Genomic DNA, 15,259 nt, shown 5'->3' with positions numbered 1-15,259 from the left:
AGTGGTCTATAATTGGACCAGTACTGTTTAATAACACCAGTGACACAGACAGTGGCATTGAGGCACCCTCAGCAGGCAAGATGACACCAAGCTGAGTGGTGCAGTTGACACACCAGAGGGCTGGGTCACTGTCCAGAGGGATCTAGACAAGCACTCAAGAAATGGGCCCATGTGAACTCTATGAGGTTCAACAATGGCAAGGGCACCGTCCCGGCTCCTGGGTTGGGGTGCAACTTGAAGCAAATCCAGAGGAGGGCGACAAAGATGATCAGAGGGCTGGAACTGAGAATGTTGGGGTTGTTTGGTCTGCGGAAGAGAAGGCTTTGGGGGACCTTACTGTGGCCTTTCAATACTTAAAGAGGGCTGAAAAGAAAGATGGGCCCAGAATGCATGACTGTTTTCTGATCATAGCTGAAAACAGCCACTAGCCAAACAAAGACAGTTCGTTGAATACAAAGTAACAAATGGATAAAAAGAAAGCAGCTGTAACTGGGTGAGACAACTGTATATTCAGTGTTTGCAGTCACCATCACTCAACAAACATTGCGTTCAAATATTCAGCTCATGTATGTAAACCCCTGGGAACAAGAAGTGATAAGAACCTGCTCACTGAACAACAGTTGCACATCCTAGTAATCTCTGAATCTGATATTCCCAAAAACCTTAGGTACACATGCCTAAGGAAAGAGAGAGACAGAGAGAGATTTTCCCACTTTCTAGAGTTTTAACAACATCAGGCTAGGAAATTTAAGTTTGTACATCTCCTAACTGTTGAAGAAAATTATGGGTTTTGGAAAGAATGTCCTCAATTTAGAAAATGTTTAAATTACATTTAGTATTACAGGATAACATAAGCTTTGGAAGAAGCAATCTGAAAAACATACTGCCCAAGCTGTTAAAGAAGCTCCATTATGATAGGTTCAACTTATACTGAAAAAACATGAACTCGAGTGAAATCTAATATATGATCTGAAATGTTATGAATCAACGAAAACCACACAGCAACTTTTCTAACAAATAAAAATCAGAAGAATAGCACCCATAGGATGCCATAACTATCTGTCTCATGCATGGTCCTGGGACAACCTGAGATTGCCAGTCTTTGACGTGCCAAGTTTCTCAGCAATAGATAACACTAGATTTAACAAAAATGCATGGCGAACTCAGGTGACCAAATATTTCCAGAACCCAAGTGATCACTGGCAGTGGGTGAGGAAATGCAATAGAACTCTTCAATTCACACTGAAAAAGCTGAAGTAATACACCATGCTTACAGACTCACCATTCTTGTGATCAATGGAAAATCCCTCAGAGGAAGAGAGGATTTTGTAGGAAATCATTCCATTATGCTCCGAATCCCCATCCACAGCAGAGACTGTCAGAACAGTGGCATCCATAGAAATGAGCTCTGGCAATCTCACCTGACATATAAAGCAAAATTCCAGTTTTGATTGAACTCAATAAAATATCTTTAACATAAAAAAATACACTTGCCTTCAAATGATCTTATTGAAAGTTACCAGCTTTGGAAAGTTTTACCTACTCATTTTCTTCTGGAACAAAACTATAAAAAGAGTTGAGATACTGAAACCACATACAGTATAGCCAAAATCTATCATAAACTTTAAAGAGTGATTATATCAATCTAGCTTTGTTCCATTATGACAATGAGTTCAGAGATTTACTGAATTTCTTTTTTTCAGTAGTGGAAGGTATACCTACAATGGATCTTTCTCCCTGCTTTCAGAAACATTTTGATTTCTGTACTTGGAATACAGTTTGCACTCCCCCTCTGGAGTACAGGATTGTCTATTAATAAAAAAACAACCTATGTACCCTGAAGATTCCAGAACCAGAGCACTTAATCATTACTGGATTACCCTTCCCTTTTTCTTCATACAACCTAGGAAAACAAGAAAGTTGTTGTTTCCCTTCTTAAGAGCTGCCATTATTTGAAGTCCAAATACAGTTTTGTGACTTTTGTGACCAAAGTTTGCTTCCACACTATAAATGCAATTTCAGATTAACAGTACGATGTAGCAGCAACCTTGATCATAACTTCAAGTGTTAGATTCAAATAACTGTACAGAGAGATTATATGTATATAATGGCTATATATGGGAAACTGTATAAGGAAAGCATATATATGAAAACATATGAAAGGACAATAAAAGGGTAAAAATTACAGGATAATGATTAGGGAATTCATACATACCACTGACCAGAAAGAAGCAGTGCATCTCACTGCCCTAGCAATACACCAAAACATCAGGATTGTGAAGAGAGAAGCTCAGCTATTTATGAGTCAACGGAGCTACACTGCTTTGCCTTAGTTAAGAACCTTGCCTGTAACGTCTGCTCCAATGGACAAAAAAAATTCCTAGCACTTGCCCAAGCAAGTACTTGCCCAAACTATTCTCTAAAATCAGACATGTATGGGGGTTGACAAAATTTCTTTTTCAGAATTTTGACTGATGAGTTTTAAGTAGGCAATTTACACAAATCCTGACAACTCAGGCACCTGAAAGTTTCACAGGTGCCTACACCCTGTCTCATAGTTATCCGAGAAATTAAATTGCTGTGCCTGCACATGCTCAGAAGATGAAATTTCTTTACTACATCAAACATTTAGGCTTATTTCTTCATTAAACCTGGCTGAGATTTATAAACACAAAGCATTTTTCAATCCAAGCCTTCTGTAGTGCTTCATATTTTTGGCTGTTAGCACATCCATCACACACAAAAAGAACCAAGTGAAGTAAACAACTCAGTTCACAGAATCACAGAATGGCTGAGGCTAGCAAAACACCTCCAGAGGTCATCTGGTCCCACCTTTGGCTGAGAGCAGCATCACCTAGAGCAAGGGGCCCACGAGCACAGTGGAGTTTTGAATATCTGCTGGGATGAAGGCTCCACAACCTCTTTGGGCAAACTGTGCCATTACTCAGTCACTGTCAGTGTTTTAAAGAGTTTTTCCTGATGATTAAACGTGATTTCCTGTATTTCAGTTTGTGCCCACTGCCTCTCATTCTGTCACTGGAGACCACAGAAGAGACTCTGGCTCTGTGTTTTTTACTCTCCTTACACATACTGGCACACACAGATCCTCCTTAAGCCTTCCCTCTTCCAGGCTGTATGATCCATGCTCTAGACTCTCTCAGGTCTCAGAACAAGCTGCACAGCATAGTTTCACACAAACAAGTCCTAACAAAGCAACTCCTGTGCCAGCCTCATCTCTCCTGTGGAAGCCTTACTGCAGCCTAACTCCACCTGGAGCTCTAGGCTTTGTCCCTCCTTCCACCCCTAACCCTAAGTCCATTACATGCACTGAGCCCACATGCATGTGCCAAAGCCCCACAACCTTAGGACCAATGAAGTGAGGGCAAAACCCTTTTAGCAGCCAACTCGTATGATATTGCGCTCACATTGGTAGTACATATAATAAATGTAGAGTGATACAGAGGAGCTTTGCATGGCCCCTGTGCAACGATGACATGTGTATTCATGAAACATTTCACTACTTTTTATTAAGGGTCTAGGGATGCTGGTAGACACCATGCCCAATATGAGTCAATAGTGAGTCCTGGCAGCCAAGACAGTACTCCATAGCCTAGGGTGCAACATGGTATAACTAGCTGGTCTAGCTCATAGGACTAGCATGGGCATTTTCTACACCTCTGTGGAGCTCTGTAACTGAAAATGAAGAAATTCATAGCACAGTAATGGGGCCAGAATAAATCTACCAACTTCTTTACGATTCTCTCAGAAGGAAGCTCTGAACACTGGACTCTCATATCCTCAAATCGGTTTGGATTATATCCTGCAACTCCCAGGGATAAACACACAGTGTATGGAGTAGAGCTACCATTCACACCACTTTTCTTCTGAAGTCAGAAACCACAAACATGAAACCTGAACAATTCCCTCAGTCCTCTTAACAGAATTCCTAGGAAGTGGCTAGTGCTTCCCAGAAAAGTTCTGCTCTGTTTATACTCAGCACTAGTTTGCAGAGACCTTCCTTCTCAGTGCTTAAAAGCATTTTAAAGACAAATATAAACATGCACTTACACTACCTATCATCACAGACAGAAAGACATCACAATTTTTTTCTATTTGCTACATTCCCACCTGATACAAATCCTGAGTAAACACTGGTGGGTTATCATTGACATCCAAAACAGTGATGGTGAGTTCTGCTTCTGTTTGATGTACAGAATCTGAAACTATGATTCTCAGCTTATACACAGCAGTTTCTTCAAAATCTAGTGGTTCCACCAATATGATCACGCCAGTGTGTTGATTGATGGCAAATTTCCTTCCAGGACTATTACAAATAAAACCAAACTGAAGTGCTGGCCTGGAGTCTGCATCACTTGCTGATACCTGAGTCACTATAAAACCGGGCAGGGCATCTGAAATAACAATTTCCAGAATAAGTCATAGCTGAAAATGATGTTACAATTTCTGACAATTTTGCCAGTTTTGTAATATTGAATCTTAAATATATGTAATCTTTGTGTATCAGCTTTTGGTGGTTAGACTTTGCGTTTTACAACAAGAACAGTATTCAGAAATGCTACAGAAACAGCAGTGGATTTCTTCAACTGCAATTGCTTTATCCCAATTTTAATTGAGGTTTTCTTTTCTGTAGTTGTAACTGTTTCTTCACCAGTAACAGGAAGTTCCATGGTTTTCCACAAGTGTTTAGGTGCCATTAATTTTTTGAAGTGTCACAAAGTATATTTACCATAAGTAAATTTACTTATATTATATTATAAATATACACAAAGTATATTTACCATACACCATAAGTATATTTAACTGAGGCAGAGTCCCCTGGTCTGTGTACCACCAGTGAATACAATTTTTAAGCTTTTACAAAGGAGAAGGCCACTAAAGGAAAACGAGACCTCCAGACAGACCTACATGGCAGAAAAATCTTGAGATCTCAAGATACAGTCCTAGAGGATCAGGAAACAGGATACAGACAGCTTTTGTCATGTGTCAAGTTTATAGTACCAGGGATTGCAAACTAAACCTCTTAGTGATCATCTAACAAAGTCTGAAGTTAAGAGAAACTAAACAGTTTCCCATTTAGATGCCTGGGGCATTAAGCCTCAAAAATTTCCATGCAATGTCCTAAAGCAAGTGCTCATAAATGGAATACAAAACCCTAAATAACTACCAGGTAGTTTACAGCTGCTGTGCATCCATGACTCCTGTATCTGTCATTATGAGTGGGAAGTAAATTTAGAAAAGGGCAAAAAATATCACAAGAAAGACAGTCTGTATCTTTTAAGATAGGTACTGGAATTTCAGCACCTGAATCTTTATAAACTTTCTGATGTGTATCTTAGTGCAACGTGTATGATGTCCGTATTTGAAAATGATGGGCTTAAGACTCAATGTCTGTAAATGCTGAGCCAATGTTACACAAAGTAACAGATCTGTGATGAGATCAGAATTCAAGAAGTCCAGGGTCCTCCTCTTCATGATCAACTGGATCAAGCTGTAGAGTATTTTAACATCTCCTTCAAATTTACAGAAATTATTTCTTTCATCACAGTTAAGTTAAAAACGTCTCATTTATAACGATGCTGGTTTTAACACCAAGTATTTTTACTGGAGAGAGCAGAAATTGAAGACATCTGAAGAATGACAGTGCAGCCCAAAATGAACAGATTACAGATGTATTTCTGCAGCATTTGTTTTCCTCTTTCAGAATTGCCTATGGGTTTTGTTCCAATCTTAAAAACACAATGTCTAAAGATTAAGAATCATGCCTCTCAGAAGAAAAACAGATCACATTTTACTTAATATTTCCATTTTAATATGATTCATTATCCTTTTTACTACAGTTGCTTAGTTACACAAGTCACCAAAAGCACTACCATTGTCTGACAAATCCCAGTCTTAACAAAAACTTAGCTGTTACCATCACACTTACCTTCCAGGATCTCCACTTCATCTAGAGGTTGGACAATCGGAGCATTGTCATTAATATCTAACACTTGTATGCTCACAAGACTTGTAGCAGAAAGGCTGGGATTTCCTTTGTCAGCAGCTTGTACAACCAGCCTACAATTAAAGGAAGCAGTAATTGTCAACACCGGTCAGAAATCAAATTATCCACCAATGTTATAAGCAAAGGAAAAAAAATGAACTAAATGATTAACTGTTTCTGCTTCTCATTGCACCTCTTAACCTCTGTCATTCTGTAAGGCTGACTATCTGGAGTTTTAGGGTTTTTTCTTTGGTATCTTGCAGGAAAAATATCCAGGAGATTCTAGGTGACGAAAACATAAAATCATACAAAGAAAAGGAAGTATTCATCTGTATTCATTTCAACCAATTTCATACCAAATGCAGGTGGTTAGACAAGCTTGGAAGAATCTATCCAATGAGACATATTTTTCCAGTTGGTAGTTCAGAGCAGTAATTAAACTTTATGCACCAAATTGTCCTTTGGAGGAGCCTGACTCTCCTCATTGTTTTTAATGAGACAACAGGAATGTGTAAATTTGGTAATATGAAAACACTCACAGTAATATTCAGCCAAAATGTCTGCAGAGATAATGAATAGCCTCTATATTTTATTTATGAATATAAGTGAAAAATTGAAAGCCTGAACACCATTTGACAATGGCAAAGTTCTCTCACTGATTTTAGTGGGACAAAAATCTTACTGTCCAATTAACAGAAGTTGCCTGTATGCTTCCATTTTACACCTGCATAAGGATGGGTAGTAGATTCTATTAACAACCTTTTGATGTCTACAAACAATGTAGCAAAGAAAACGGTAAGTGACAACCTGAAAAACATGGATAAAAGGATGCTTACTTTCTGTGGAAACTAGCTTCTGAACAATAAAGAGCAAATATTTATTTTAAGCAAAGAAGACTTCACCACTCCCAAGTATTAAAAATTGACCAGAAGAAAATTTAAAAATTAACTCTTACTTAATAGCTGCTCTAAAAAAAACCCCAAGAACAGACGAAATTGAGAAGACTACATCAATCTATGCAAAAGAATACACAAGTCAGAGCCAGGCGTCTCAGTTAAGTGCTCTGTGTACTCGTAACCGTTTGCATGTCACATAACATTTTCTGGGTCTCCCTGCAGATCTTCTGAATGCTTTATTTCTCCCTCTTTCTTCTAAGTCACAGGTTTTGTTTAAAGTGTCAAATAGATACTATTTACTATGAGTTCACATGACAATATGGAGTACCAAAGCTGCAACTCAAGCTGTGGATTGCATCACTTCCATTCCTGAACCAAAACAGAGCTCTGCTCTGGTATTCTTGTGATTTTTGAGAGCAAGATAACAAATATCTTGAATTGTAGGCTAGAATTCAATCAGTGACCATGTATAACTCCACAGAGAAAGCATACTTTTTCTAGAATTAATATTGGTAAAGTATACATATGGAAATATTTTACTAAAAATAATCACTTTCTATGGTTTCAGAAAAAAATGTCATAAAACATCACATTCAAGGCACTAAAATTAAGATTCTGTCAACACTTTCATTAGAACTCCTAATATAAGGTACTTCAAACTTCTGGGGATCAAAATGTTCAAATTTAGATAAAATAAACAACTCCTGGCAAATCTGGAAGAATAGTAACATTTCAAAATTAAACAGGAAAACAATTTTGAAACCTTTTGCTATTCACTTTTCATCTAACATACCTACTAATAGTGCATTAATACAGAGGAGGGAACATGAAGTTTCAGATTCCATGAACAAATTGTCAGTTTAAGAATTCCAACATAAACACTGAAATAAATCAGGCTGCCAGTTAAAGACAGATATGAGAATTATTATATGCACACCTTCAGTGCTTCATCACCATTAAACGTCCTTCCATCGGAGGATTTATTAAAGGTTTTCTTTTAAAGTACTAGTTACAAATAAAATGTATTACAAATGTATTACTCTATTTAAATGACTAAAAATCAGAACCGATATTTTTGATTCAGTGAAAATGTGAAAAATAAACTCCAAATGATGTGTTGTGTATACTAAGTTAAACCAAAGTATTTCCTTTAGGATGTTATTGACAAACTATGTTGATTTTTATTTAAAAAAATAATGCTCTGTTGATCTTTTTGATGGGGTTTTCTAAAAGTTATTCTGGTTCATAAAAATTCTGATTCTGAATTTTGATTTCTGCTTACAATTTTGAGGCCTCAGAGGATAAGAAAATTTAACTGATGCCACAACCATATGGAACAAAAAGTTGATTTAGACTGACACATACACAGAAATTTACTTTTTGTAGTGATTGCAGTACGTTGAAAGTGTGTATTAATGAGTCTGCACTGTCATAATTTCTCTTCAATGCATGGTTCATTTGCATTCTAATTCCAATTATGGTGTGATCTGTAAAGAAAAATTGTCATGTGTCCTTGATCACACTTACTCACACTTTCTTGGGGAACAGGAAGAAAAAAATACTTAGTACATGACAGCTTATAGATGGAAACAGCCTATAGGAACATGGTATCATATTAGGGAGAAGAAAATTTGAACTATATTCTAACTGAAGAATGGAATATGTACCTATTTCTTGTATTTGGTTTGAGTGTTTTCTCTTTGTCTTCACGTATGTATAAAAAGTGATTCCTGAGAGGGAATGGCTGTAGAGTTCTCAAATTAAAATCCAGGAACTGTCACCATTTGCATAGTGAATAACACTCACATCTCTAAGTGTTGTCATTGAGTACACAATTTTGCATTTCTTCCCCTAAATTTGAGTACACAAGAACCCATGGTACAAATGGGCAGCTTTAGGGCTGTTCTCTAGGCTATCTGGCTCATGCCCAGGTTCTATGGGTAATGAATACCAACAGAAAGCTATAAAATATATAACAAACAATATCAAGCCAATATGAACAAAAAGAACAATATATTTTTATAAGAACCTTACATACAAACCTGTGAGATGAAGCATTTTCATGATCCAGGACTGTATTAGTTGCTATAATCCCTCGTGCTGAATCAATTAGAAAGGCTGCGTTTTCATTACCAGATAAAATTGAGTATTCAGTTTTTCCATTCAGCCCACTGTCAGGGTCAGTTGCAAATACCTGTTTGGGATCCAAACTGAGGCTTAATTCAGAATGGCAGAATATTTCAGAAAGAAAAACCTTACACTACAGCCATACATTTCTTTCCTTTTGACTGCACAGATTTAAGCAAATAATCATGGGTCACCAACATGAGTGTCATGTAAGTTCACAAAATCTGCTCATGTATTACAATAGGATGCACATGAGTTCTTTCCTCAAGCAATCTGAAATTCAGCTACATAAAGTGCTAGGGCTGAATCTAATAATTTCACATTGCTTCTATTAAGGCTGCTGTTAGAATGCTGTCTCTGTTTAGTGCATAAAAATATAATTTCTCAGGCGTTCAGGACTGACCATTAAAGTATTACTGCCATAAGAAAAAGGATAAAATAATGAAATTAATTTGGCTTTGGAGCTTTCATGGAATGGTTCATTAATTCCTTTTTAAAAGATGAACCAGCAAATATAAAGAAAGATAAAGGCAAGCTGTAAAACCAACAGAAAAAATATCATTCAAAACCAGTGAACTGGTTTCTCAAGGACTCCTCTGACTTTAAAGAGTCGTCTTTGTATTCTTCTGGGTGCTGAACAAGCATTTTAGTGAGTATGGGATCCAAAACAGAGCAGACTGAATAAAGGAAAAAGAATCTATTCTGTTATAAAATTCTGACTACACATCTGGGTTGACTGCCTTCTGATTTTTCAGCATTCCTAGACGTATGTTTCTCTAAATAAAATGTCCATCAGTTTCTAATCACTTTGCCCTGGAGGCATTTGTAGCTTTCCATTTATTCTCTAGAGGAGAAATATCTTTAGTACCTAACATGACCCTCACTGTGACCTGACTTGCAATGTAAGAACATATATTGAGGAAATTATGCGTTCTTCTAGTCCAACTGATGTCTTCTTTTGCTCTAACATGGCCAGCTGGAAACACTTTTGGAGAATGGATCCATTCATAGGAAGAAGTGTTTGCACATTTAAATTAAGACAAGCTGCTCTCTAGGCATCAGATTTTAAATTGAACACTCGGGTTTGACTCAACTAGTCTGATGAGTTGAAAGTATTCTTTTTATTGCTAGAGCCCTTTCAGTAGATGCATTAATGCAAGGCTCAGTCTATATTGTTACCAGAACCACAGATTTGAATGGTATTTTTTCCACTACTTGAAGAGAAAAACAGAAATGTTGTTAAAAATAATTTAAAGTCCATCTGCACAACTGTTAAGAAGATAAAGAATTCTTTTTCAATTTAAACATATATAAAAGATTTGAAATGTAGTCCAGGAAAAAAACAATAAATCATTTAATATTTTAGATATTCAAAGCACAGTAGTAGCAATACCAAGAACCCCAAGAGACAGTGATCCAGAACAGACAGGACTGAACACACCAGCCAAAATTGGTTTTAACTATATCACTGAGCTTTGAAAAATATATTTCCACTTACCTGTATGATGTCTGTTTTAGGGCTCTGGCCTTCCCATACTGATGCTTTGTAATAGCTTTGCTCAAATTTAGGTACATTGTCATTCGCATCTTGTATCAAAACTGTTACTCCACAGAGTGCTGAATTCAAACTATTTTCAGCCAAAATTGAAAGATATATTTTATTCCTAGCTTCATGATCAAGAAACTTTGGCTCTTTCACTGTGATCACACCTGGTTTATTAAAATAAAGTAGTATCAAGATGTGACAAACCTAATCAAGGAAAAATATGCACAAATGCAGTTATGAAGCTCCTAACATATATAGCCTCCTTCACCAGACACATGACAGAACTCCAGCAAGCTTCCCACTGTGTCCTTCCTCTACCTAGCACTTCCCACATGCTAGTTACTGTACAAAGCTTAGACAGCTAAGTTTTCACTGATCAACCATCATGTTGGCAATTTTCTAAACAAAGTCCATTTACTGACAGAGGGACAAAGGAATAAAGTGGCTTCACAATGTGTGCTCCTGGACATGTGATATCTGAGAATGGCTACATCTAGCCCTCTATATGTATCCAAACCAGGCAACAGATGTGTCGGTTTCTGTATCTGACTGAGATACAGTGAAAACACCCACTCCTGATGTCTTTAGAAATTGGTGGTCATTGTTTCAATACTCTGGGTAATACAGCATTATAATTGAACATATTAATTACACCCATACATCAAACAGTTAATTTGTGTGTTAATTTCTTTAGAACTTAAATTCAGTTTTACACGAATTTTTCAGTAACGATGCCATGAATATCTATATCCCAATCCTGTGATAGCATAAAAACACATCTGCTGTGGCTCTCCAAACTAGTATTTTTTAATTTTTATTTTCTAAGCTAAGCAGCAATGACTGGATATTGTTTATGGATCTGTGAGTGTTCAAGAATTGAAATTTGGAATAAAGATTTTAAAGTTGGCAGGTGGTCTGTCTTCAGCACGACATTTAAAAATGATCACATTCTGTATACAGAAAAAGACAGTGACAGAAGGAATGCACTTCAAGATGACAGAATAACTGCAAGAGTGGAGCAAAAAATCAAGTTTGAGGTACAACACCTAGTAGGAACAAGTGAAGGAACTGAGCTGTTCATTCTAGCCCACAAGAAGATGAAACAAAGTTAACAGCCTTCAAGTAGTAAAGAACGGGGTTCTCTTCCTCTGTCTTGTTACTAGGTTAAGAAGCAATGTTTAAATCATTTCAGTAAACGTTCACATAAGTAACAAAAACTTGCCAACTGCCAAGACTTGTACAGACTGAGGGCTTACAGAATTACCATCACTGGGAGTTTAAGAACACAGCTGATAAAACTTCTGTCATATTTTGGAATGGTTGATTCCCCTTCTGTGTCAGAATATAGACTAGTTCATGTCTTTGAGTCATCACTCCCTACTATACTTTATTTGACTCTGTGACATAATAATTCCCTTAGAAGAGGCAAAAGTCTTCTCCATAGTGAGGTCAACTAACATCAGTACTTGAAAAGACAAGTAGAACAGACCTTTGGCTGTTTAGAATACCTAAGATAGAAAGGGCATCAATATAGCTCAAAATACTTCTGCTGTAGAAACAACGGTTAGAGAGTCACTGGTACCAGAATTAATGCTGAAGTAAGAATTGCTTTTAAGGGTCCTGAAAGGCTGCACTTCACTTATTGTTTACTAAGAAACAGAAGAAACCACAATGGCTCATAAATCTCACAGTAAGACCTCTAACTTCCACTGCTATAGAAATTCCACCACTGTTTGTGAAGAGTGTGCTTAAGAAACTCATAAAAAACCCATCATGTAATCATTTCTCAGCATGGCTTGTTACAAGAGTATTCCACCTGATGCTTGGAGACTATGTTCTTTATGCTACACAGACCACTGAAAAAAACCCACATATTTATAAAAAATTACCTGTAATGGGGTGTATGGAGAATATGCTTTCCTTGTCACCGAAGATGCTGTATTTTATGCTTTCTCCTGTAAAAATCCTTTCATAAGCTTCCACAGTTAGGACTGGTGTACCTATGGAAGCAATAAGACATTTTCATCATGTATACTTAAAAGGTTTTATTCTCTTTTATATTAATGTGAACAGCAGACCTTTTATTGAGGTTACACTATCTTTGGTCATTTAAATCTCACCTTTGCATTAATTATAGTAAGAAAATTAGTCCTCTTTTTGTGTATCATAAGAATGCATGTTACTCCTGAATCACCACAAAGAGGTTTTTTTTCCGTTATCTGAATTCAATTTGGATTTTTGAACAGTGCTTTAAAAGAAATATTCTTAAAAATTTTAGCTAGCCATCTTTCAATAGAAGTATTGAAAAGATGAAACTACATGCATACCCATGTGTCAATTCAAGCAGAATTCACAATCCATGAAAAGACCAATAACTGAATATAGAATGCAAGACACATGAAATAAAAATGCTGTTTGAGACGGCATTAGAAGAAAAATGTGGAACTGAATACATTATAGTGCTCAGAATCATCACATTTAACAAAAATATAGCAAGTTTTAAAAGCATTATCATGATTCCAAAATAACTATTCTTTTCAAAAGAGTTATGAAATTGTTTAGTATATATGGGAATTTATTTCAATGGATTAATTATTTAATTGTAATTGATCCCATATAGTTGTGATGGAGTAAGGTTACCGTGCAACCTGAACTCCTCCAAACATGATTACAGACAACTAGCTATTTTATTACATTATAAAAAGCATGCTGTTCACACTCAGTATCCTGGATGTGGGAGGAAAGGACCTTATTTTTGGTGCAAAAATGAAAGGAAATGTTGCTCTTACAACTGTTACCTTTTTTTTTTTTTAGTGTTGTTCCTTTTTTTTTTTCTTTAAACAGGAAATCTTTTCTTAAGTGGTTTGTCATTTGCTCCTGAAATCTGACTGTCAAAAGCAAAAATTTGTTGATTTTGACAGCTGTAATTTTCTGCCAGTATATTCATAAGACATTTATCAAAAAAGATACAGAAGCAAAATCCAATCAAGACTGAAATGAACATTGCACTAGGCTTTTTTAGGAACTAAAATAAGGGGTTGCAGTTTGAATTTTCATTGTTGAGCAACTTTGATTTACCACAAAAGTCTGCAAGAGTAATCATTCACAGCATCCTCAGAGCAGCATTAAAGATAAGAAAAAAAAAAATAAATCAAGGTCCAAAAAATGGCACTATTTATCTTTTAATGCTATCAGCAGTCTGTTTGTAACACTTAACCTGGAGCAAATTAAAAGAAAGGTAGATTTCTGGCTGCAAAGCACACTGTAATGGCGGGATGAGGATAAGATCAACACTGAAGCTAGTGCAAGGAAGGAGGGAGATCAAGCTAGTAGCAGAAAGCAGTTATCTTTCTGTTGGTTGAAATGATGTACAATCAACTTCTGAATCAGTTCAGAATATTAAGCAAAATGGAGAGAATTTTATAGTTTTTCAGTTCAATCATAGACAATCTGATTGCATTTGAAAGTATCTCAAACTGCTTTAAACAGCCTACTTACCAACCTTTACATTATACCTGATGACTTTAAACTGAAAGATGGGAGTGCGAACAGTATTTACCTTCCTGGCCACATAGGCTCAAAACATTATCTACCCTATGTTTGGACATAACATATAGACCAGAACTGAGCTACTGTATCACTACATCATTTTTTCTCTCTTCAGCTGTCATTACAGTAGTCTCTCTTTCCCCCCCTTTGTCACCTAACCCTGGGTCATATTTGTCGTTTCTCAAGACCTCTTAATTGCTTATGACAGGAAAAGCTAACTGAGCACAAAGAGCAACAGATGATTTACAGAGTAAGAGGCTACATATTTTATGTCTTTTAGGAAAAATATAGAACAGTCAACAAGTTTTACTGGTGAATCTGTCTCCAAGGAAGTTCTATGCAAACAACCATTCAACTGAAAGCTTGATGAATAATGAAAGTTTCTTACTCTCTGGAGACCACTGTGAATTGAGAATTTATTGACTGGCTTTCAAGTACCTGTTGTAATGCAATTTATAATATTTAAAGACATTAAATAGTCAGTATGAAACAAAAAGAATGGTGTTTTCTGAAGGTCATCACACTTGGAGCACTTGGAACACTTAAAGAAAATCTGACCACAAGGACCAATTCCTGGTGTACTGACCGAGTTGACAAGTTAAGACTACATTAAAACTAAGAACCCTTGGCTTTGGCTTTTGTCATATGCACTACTCTGATTTTTCATTCTTTTAAAAAAATAAGAGTTTTCCCACTCTATTAATTTAGGTAAAAATTAAATTAGGAGGAAAAACCACTTAAGAGTTCTGTAATAATCAGTATGCAATGTAAATATCCCCTGGATGGCATACACTGGTACCATGTGTATTTGTAAGGGTCCCAGGACCACAGATCTCCTGTAAACTAACTTCTATGAAGTTTATAATTATAGACATGCTTTTTTCCCCTCTGATATGTAAAGCATTTGATATTTATTTATGTTTACATAAATGAGAAAATACTACAGGCAGAGCCAAAACAGTATTACTGTTTGGTTAAATCTCTCATATTCTTAGAAGAATTTGATCATCTAAGCAAACAGACTTTTATTTACTATACAAACTAACATTTTGGGATGAAAACCTCCAGTTTAGCCTGAAACTCTGAAATTTCTTTTAATCAGAGCAACATAAATAGAATTTTATTGGTATTATCTAT

At 36.3% G+C, this 15,259-nt stretch overlaps 1 protein-coding gene and 1 non-coding gene across 2 annotated transcripts in view; one reads left to right on the top strand and one right to left on the bottom strand.

The window, feature by feature from the left end:
• Window positions 1–15,259, bottom strand: part of DCHS2 (dachsous cadherin-related 2) — a 98,065-nt gene that overhangs the window by 2,803 nt on the left and 80,003 nt on the right. Inside the window, exons 14-19 of the mRNA XM_054382945.1 lie at window positions 12,463–12,573; window positions 10,526–10,737; window positions 8,943–9,094; window positions 5,948–6,078; window positions 4,129–4,412; window positions 1,283–1,421 (exon numbers count right to left, since the gene is read on the bottom strand). Of these exons, the coding sequence (XP_054238920.1) occupies window positions 1,283–1,421; window positions 4,129–4,412; window positions 5,948–6,078; window positions 8,943–9,094; window positions 10,526–10,737; window positions 12,463–12,573 (1,029 nt within the window). The remainder of the gene's footprint in view (window positions 1–1,282; window positions 1,422–4,128; window positions 4,413–5,947; window positions 6,079–8,942; window positions 9,095–10,525; window positions 10,738–12,462; window positions 12,574–15,259) is intronic.
• LOC128968752 (U6 spliceosomal RNA) lies at window positions 3,418–3,524 on the top strand. Its single transcript, XR_008489140.1, has one exon. It is a non-coding gene; the product is annotated as a U6 spliceosomal RNA (small nuclear RNA).

Source organism: Indicator indicator, chromosome 8 (genome assembly GCF_027791375.1).
Source record: "Indicator indicator isolate 239-I01 chromosome 8, UM_Iind_1.1, whole genome shotgun sequence".
NCBI lineage: Eukaryota > Metazoa > Chordata > Aves > Piciformes > Indicatoridae > Indicator > Indicator indicator.
Note: the sequence above shows the minus strand (reverse complement) of the source record. Positions and strands in the feature narration are given on the sequence as shown.